Below are 7,457 nucleotides of genomic sequence, written 5' to 3'. Positions count from 1 at the left end.
ATATTAAGAAATTCCATGAGKAATTTTATAAAAATTCTTGAGCATTGAAATAATAAGTAAAATAGCATTAACACCATATATTTATTTTTTTTTATATTTACAATATATGGGCATCAGGATCCTTTTCTTTCTACATACCAAATGATATTACTTTATATTTCATATGTATAATATATGCCATACTTAGTTTTTTTTCTTCGTATATTAAGTAATACACATATATTTATATCATATAAGCAACTAAAAATAATGAATAAGACAAATATATTCTTAGTTAAATATATACTATTTTTTTACTTATGCACATTAAATTATAGCATGAGTTTCTCATGATTTAGAATGCAAAAAAAGAGTGTACCTTAAAAATAGGCAGATTGACATTAAAAAAATATACATTTACTTATTTTAATCATAAACAAAAAATAATTAAATGATTAAAACATTAAAACGGTTATACAAAAAAAACATTTTTTAAAACAAAAAAATAACGAAAAAAAGAGAAATAATTCTCAAATTATATATTATACAGACAAATAAGAATATATGAAAATACATATTCATATGCTATAGTGTCTTATGCTCGTTAAATACAGTAATTAATAAAGATTTAAAGTATTCATATAGAATTCCACATTATTTTCCATCATGTTTTAATTAATTTTGTATATATATATTATCCAGTTAAAAGATTTATATCATTCGTTTAATTTTTTTTTCATCTTCCTATAGATTATTATTTATTAAATGATATCCTTCATATATATAGAGAACATATTTTTATTTTAAAATACTTATTAAATTTTTTTTAATAACAATAATATTGCTGATATTTAAATAATACTTTAATTAATAACGTACTATTTGATTTAAAATTTTTATTTTTTAAACGTTTGCATTATTTGCATAATTTAATATCTTCCAAATATTCTCATGACACATAGAGCATGTGGTTCTTAAATTACAGAGTAATTGTTACAATTTCTATGCATATCACAATTCTAGCTTTTTTTTTCACTATGTCTAATAATAATAAATACAATATACGTTTCATTATTATTTCCTATAATAATAACTTTTATATAAGTTTTCACCATACATAATTAATAATATGAGTCTTGATCGGGGTGATAATTCAAGTATAATCGATTGGTTTCAGAATCTAAAAACGTTTCCTCAGAACCATACATTGCTAACTCCTTTTCATACTCTTCGTAGTAATTATGCTCAAATATTTTCCCCTTTTTCTTTTTTTTTTTGCGTAAACTTGATTCCAATCTTGAAGACTGACAGAAAAATAAACATGTAAGGGGTATAAAAATATGTTAACTTTGTAACTACTCAGTTAATATAAAAACATATTACAGATAATAACACAATATTCATATGTCATAAAGCACAATGTGCAATTACCCTGTTGTAGTAGAAAAGGAAGAAAATTGTTCCAAGTACTGCAATGGCCATGATGACGTTACGAAAAAAATTTGAGTTCAACCCTTCATGTGCCGTTCCTAATGTATTAGTGGAATCCGCAATTGTTAGAGGAACTAAATTGCTTGCAGGCTCTGTATTATGAGATGATATCACATGAACATTCTGTTCAGCGTTCTCTATTGGCGTGGGACTTAAAGTTTCTTCATGTTGCAAAGTACTTGTCGTTTCCGTTACTACCTCTTCAGTTGTTATCTCTTCAGCTGTTACCCCTTCAGCTGTGTCATCTTCATTTTCTTCCTCTTCAGCTTCTTCCGTTTCAGCTGAWTCTTCTTCAGATACTGTTTCTTTAGGTTTTACCGCTACGGGTTCTGCTGCTGCAGGTTTTGCCTTTTCAGAKTCTGCCGCCTCGAGGTTTTCCTTTTCAGGTTTTGACGCTACGGGTTTTGCTGCAACAGGTTTTGCCACTTGAGATTCTGCCGTTGCAAGGTTTGCTTCTGCTACTTTTTCCGTTTCGGGTTTTGCTGCTGCAGGTTTCGCCCCTCCAAGTTCTGGCGCTATGGATTTTTCTACTGGTGCTTTTGCCGCTACGGGTTTTGCAGGTGCAGGTTTCACAAGTGCAGGTTCTGGCGGTGCTAGTATTGTCGTTGCAGATTTTGCCTCTACGGTTTCTGCAGGTGCAGGTGTTGTTTCTCCATGTTTTGCTGCCCCAGATTCTTTCTCTGAAGCTTTTGCTGATGCACCATCTTCCCCCTTCGGGGTTGAATCTCCAGCCGCTGCTATTTCCGACTTCGTCTCTTCTTGTCCTGACTTTTCTGGGCCTGTTTGTTCACCCTTTTTCGGTTGAAGTGTTTCCTCTGCACCTCCTGCCTCTAACTTTTTTTCTAATGCCTGAAGTTCTTTTTGTAATTTTGTTAATAAATCTTTCGGATTATATGTACTTTCACATTTAAAATAAGGTTCACAAAATTCATCTTCATCCAATTCTTCTTCATAACAACATTTTTCTTTTTTTTCTTCATATAAAGTTTTAATATATGTAACATAATTCACATATTTTTCGCACTTAGACTTATCAGAATCGTTGCATTTAATATCTTTGTGATTTTCAAAATAATCGTGCAAGTCTTTTTCTACTTTCCACTCTTCCGGTTTGCCATAAGAGTTGCCGTTACATGATGGTATAAAGATATACTTTGAATTAGCTAATGACACAAAATTAAAAAGATTTTCAGAAACATTGCCTTTTTCACCTTTAGTATTTCCGTCATAATATTTTTTCCCAATATTATCGTATAACCAGTGATTAAAGTAATAACAATCATATGTACGTTTTTGCATATCTTTTTCATTTTTTAATATTGATAAATTCTTTGCTATTTTATTACAAAATGCCTTATCCCCTTCTTCTGTACTTTCTAAACTTTTTTTACAGTAATCATTATCATCCCCACTGATTACCACATTATCCAGCTCTGTATATTTTTTATATGAAGGCAAATCTGGTAAGTGTTTTTCCTATTAAGTAGAAAAGATAAATAAATGTTATTACGTAAATAGATGTTCTCATTAGAGTAAAGCTATTTTATAAGTCTTAGAATTATGTAGAATATTCAAATAGTAAGCCATTTATATAATAAAAATACAAATATACCCATTTATTCGCTTCGGAAAGTGCCATCTTGATATATCATGTATTAACTCTATGTAATAGTGAAACTCATAATTAGATATATATGGACATAGGAAATATTAAAACGCTTGACCTATTGATATATTTTGCATTAGTGTACATTAATTTTTAAAATAATACATGTTTTCTAATTTAATATGTTCCAATATTTCCGTTTTTGATCAAGCTATTATTGCATCCTATTAAGATCATACAAAATTTCCCTTCCCAATTATGCATAATATTCACGGAAAATAGAAAAAATATAATTCCATACAAAGCATAATATCGTACAACAAATTATTTTTTTTGGAAGTTTTGATACATTAAAACAAAATATAGTAGATGCGCATTGTCATGCGAAATAGAACATATAGCATTAAATCGTCGCAATATCAAACTATAATTTGCATTGAAGGAGTTAATTAAACTCCATTTACTTAATAAATGTTGTCTACATGAAAATCCCCTTTTTGCGTAGTTAAAAATATTTATTTAATTTTATAAAAATAAATGACATAACGATGCCTTTTTAGATTCAAAAAATATCGTTTTTAATTATTTTGTTGGTGTTCCTTTAACAAATTATAAGGGGTACTTAATTTACGCTTAAATTCTATAAAATATGCCTTTAGCATATTATAAAAATTTTCCTAAAAATACACTTTCTTGCAAAATTGGCATCTAAAAAATGTTATATAATGGATGCTTCTGAACTTTTAATTTTTTATACTAAAATACTACTTTTCAGTGATTCTAATGTATTTTTTCAAAAAAAAAGTTGCAGGAAAAATAATAGAAAAAAAGGGAAAAATTCAAATTTCTATGCAACTGTTTGAATATTTATCTCGCACAAAATGTTGAACAAAATTATGTATATGAATATCCACATTTCTTGATATTTTTGGTTTATGTATATTTATTTATGTTTAAACAAATTTGTATGTTTACATAGAAATATTTAGCACTATTTAGTAATTTTTCTCTTCTTATTAGCACTTAAAATGTCATCATTTTTTACTCTCATATATGTTAATCATTTTTAAAATATGTACGATAAACTTAAATATTTACTTCAATAGTTGTCAGTTAGTGTTATATGTTTTTTAAACTATATTGTATAATAATAGAAAGGTTCCTTTCTTAAAACGTTTGTAATGATTGCAGAAATATGTAAACTTATACGTGGATGTAACAAATAAATTCTAAAATTTTAGTACAACTTTTACATATGAGAAAAACATAAACTGTTAATTTTAAAATAGAACAGTTATACAATTTGTTTTATTTATTAAACTAGACATTTTAATGGGCAAATCTTTTTCGAAACAATAATGTAAACCTTCTTGTAGTTCATAAATTATTCGTTAGTTATATTTTTATGTGTAACACTGCAAAACAAAAAAGCAAATAGGAGTATTAACAACAGCTGCACCATGCATGACCACTAAAAGTTTCATTTGGAAATGATATAGAAATGCACAAACTTTTACGAATAATCTATTACTCCATAACTGAGCAATAAAAGCAAATATAGATTATAATAAACACATCTGTTTTAGTATTAAAGGAAAAGAATAAATATACATATATTCAAATAACAATTTCCAGAACAATGTTATGTCATTTTTTATGCTAATTTGAAGAATCCATATACAATTCACCATTCTATTTGTTTTCGTGAATTATAAAAAAATTGTTTATTCATATTTTATCATTAATTATTTTCCAGACTTCTTAGATTATATCGTCATATATAATACATTTGTTTATTGCAAAAAAATGTGGAAAAAAACTTTAAACCTGTATTACCCATCTCAATTTTTTTATAGTTACAGTTATAATAATTATTTATGTTCAAATTTCATTATATAAATTATTAATATGTTAATTTTTAAAACCTACTATTGATATGCTGAGGCATTATTAATTCATAACACGTATTATTATAATTGTTTATACATAACAGAAATCATATAAAGCTATAATAAGAAAATTTTAAATCTCAAATTGAAGACGTGTACACAAATATACGTAAATTATTTTCCCAAATTATTTATATAAACTAAAAATAAGTAATAATTACATAAAAAAGAATAATGGCATGGTTTTCGCAGTTAACTAATAGGGTTGCTCAGATGTACAAAACATTCCAAGGTGCTGGATGCACGAGTGATTATCATAGAGCAAAAACTGAAATTGAACAGAAAATTGACGATCTTTATAAAGTACCAAGACAGTTCTGTAAAAAGTGCAAAGACCTAAAAAAAAATATAGATCAAAAAAATACAGAATTACAGCGATGTTATAATTCATCGAAACTAATATCAATTGTAAGCACTGATAATATAAAAAATTTTATAAAAGCTTGTCCTGATTTTAATTGTCGTAACCCTACCATAACTCATAATAAACCTGTTAAATTAAATCAACGAAATGAAAATCCCTGTAGCGTAGGTGGGAGATGTACAGAAAAAGTAGCTCCCCCCAAAGCACAAAAAGATAAACCATCACCAGCATTAGGTGTAGAAAACTCTAAAGCTAAAAGTCTAGGAGGAAAAGCTTCCCTAGATCAAGATCAACGCCATTCTGTTGCAGATGTAAATGCACTATCTCGACCCCAAACAAAGGCTTCTGATAGTTATCTTGGTACTGAACATGAAGTGTCTGAAACAACAGTTAATCATCCTTCTGGTAAACCTGAAAGCTTAGTTTTGCAGGCACAACCCTTATCCGTCCAATCTACTTCACCAAGCAGTGAATTAAATATTTCTTCTAGTGCATTTTCATCGCAAAGTACCTTGACTGGCGATTCTGTTTCAAGTAGCAATTCCCAAGTAGAGCGTTTAACCAATGGTACTTCTGAAGAGAATCAAGTTGTCGATCGAAATGTACGTGATAATCAAGCTCAAGAACATTTTGTTGATGTTGAAAGTTCTATTCTTGAAGTTCCTGTTGAAAATACTGCTACAGTTAGAGAACATATTAATGGAGATATTCTTAAACAAGATATGGATAAAGAAGTTGCTAGTAACAAGGGATTTATTACTGTGTCTCCTGACGGGTTAGCTTCTAGTTATGGAGTTGTTGGTGTTCAAGATGGAAGTGGCACAGGTGATGGTGGTATAACTGCTCATACTTTAAATTCAGATAGTGGAGGCGATAATTATGATACTAAGCGTAATGAAATTGGTGTTCATACTAAGATTCCTGATTTTAAAGCAGCTGGTGATGAACCACGTAGCAATGAACATTCATATATTGGACATACTTATAGCACAGAAAAAGGTAATGAATTAACTAATGACAAATCAGATATATTTGGTAAAATTTTCGAAGTAATATCAAATAAAGATCATATCATACAGGCTTCAGCACCCATGGGAATTGTTATGTTATTGGGCCTTCTTTTTAAAGTAAAATAAAATTTATTTGCATTAAAAAAACTATTCATATTTTTTTTAATTATATACAATAATTAAATTGTAATTTTCCCAATTATTCTTATAGTTCACTCCTTTGTGGAGGGTTCTTACTAAAAAGAATAGGAAGAAAGGAGCAGGTATCAATGAAGAATTGAATAGTGTATTACAAGAACCTTCAATTATGGATGACGAAAGAAGTATCCCATTTTCATATGGTGCTTTTGAATATTCAACATTTGATCAAAATGTATATTAAAAAATTGATCATTCCTATATATAATTAAATATTCAATGAAAATTAATATTTTTTTGGTCGTACATTTTTAATTAGATTTTTTGTTAATTTTGCGTAGAAATATTTGCGTCATATTTCTGAAAATACATAATTTTAAAAAAAGTATATGGAAAATATGGGTTTTATTATTATAATTAAAGTACAGTCATATAATAACAGTATATTTTTTTGTTAATTTTTAAATCTTACATATTTTCTGAAATTTTATATGATGAAAGATTTTTTATTTAGTACGTATACACATATTGTAATTCATATGAATGTATACTATTATATGTCTGATTCAATATTTTTTTTACATTAATCAAAAATTAAAACATAATTAGCATTTTTTTGTTCTTATTTAAACACTATTATTTGTTTTTAAACTGAAAATAAATTAAAATTTGTTATAGGACGGTAAATATTTGTCTTTTTTCGGCAAGTAACGTATGTTAGGTGAGTATCTTAAACGTATACAAATCTAATATTAAATCGAAATACATTATGGAAAAATTTAATAACTACTTAAAGTAGTATTATCGTATAAATTACAATTTTAATTATATTTTTTTTGTGACTCTATTTTCTGTTTATTTCCAATTAAATTTAATAAAGCTATCACTAATTAAATAATGTAAGAAAGAAATTTTATTGC

General features: G+C 27.4%; 2 protein-coding genes across 2 annotated transcripts; one reads left to right on the top strand and one right to left on the bottom strand.

Annotated features, from left to right (window-relative positions):
* Positions 1-1,100: 1,100 nt before the first annotated feature.
* PVX_020680 (variable surface protein Vir12-like) lies at positions 1,101-3,109 on the bottom strand (the record flags this gene model as incomplete). The annotated part of the gene is made up of 3 exons (XM_001612492.1): positions 1,101-1,283; positions 1,411-2,946; positions 3,083-3,109. 3 exons carry the CDS (start codon positions 3,107-3,109, stop codon positions 1,101-1,103), a joined length of 1,746 nt encoding a protein of 581 aa, XP_001612542.1.
* Positions 3,110-5,199: 2,090 nt separating this feature from the next.
* Positions 5,200-6,781, top strand: PVX_020675 (variable surface protein Vir18, putative; the record flags this gene model as incomplete). Its single annotated transcript, XM_001612491.1, has 2 exons — positions 5,200-6,516; positions 6,611-6,781. 2 exons carry the CDS (start codon positions 5,200-5,202, stop codon positions 6,779-6,781), a joined length of 1,488 nt encoding a protein of 495 aa, XP_001612541.1.
* Positions 6,782-7,457: the final 676 nt, after the last annotated feature.

This window comes from Plasmodium vivax, genomic scaffold (assembly GCF_000002415.2).
Source record: "Plasmodium vivax scf_6666 genomic scaffold, whole genome shotgun sequence".
Lineage (NCBI taxonomy): Eukaryota > Apicomplexa > Aconoidasida > Haemosporida > Plasmodiidae > Plasmodium > Plasmodium vivax.
The sequence above is the reverse complement of the archived record's forward strand: the minus strand, read 5'-3'. Positions and strand labels throughout refer to the sequence as shown.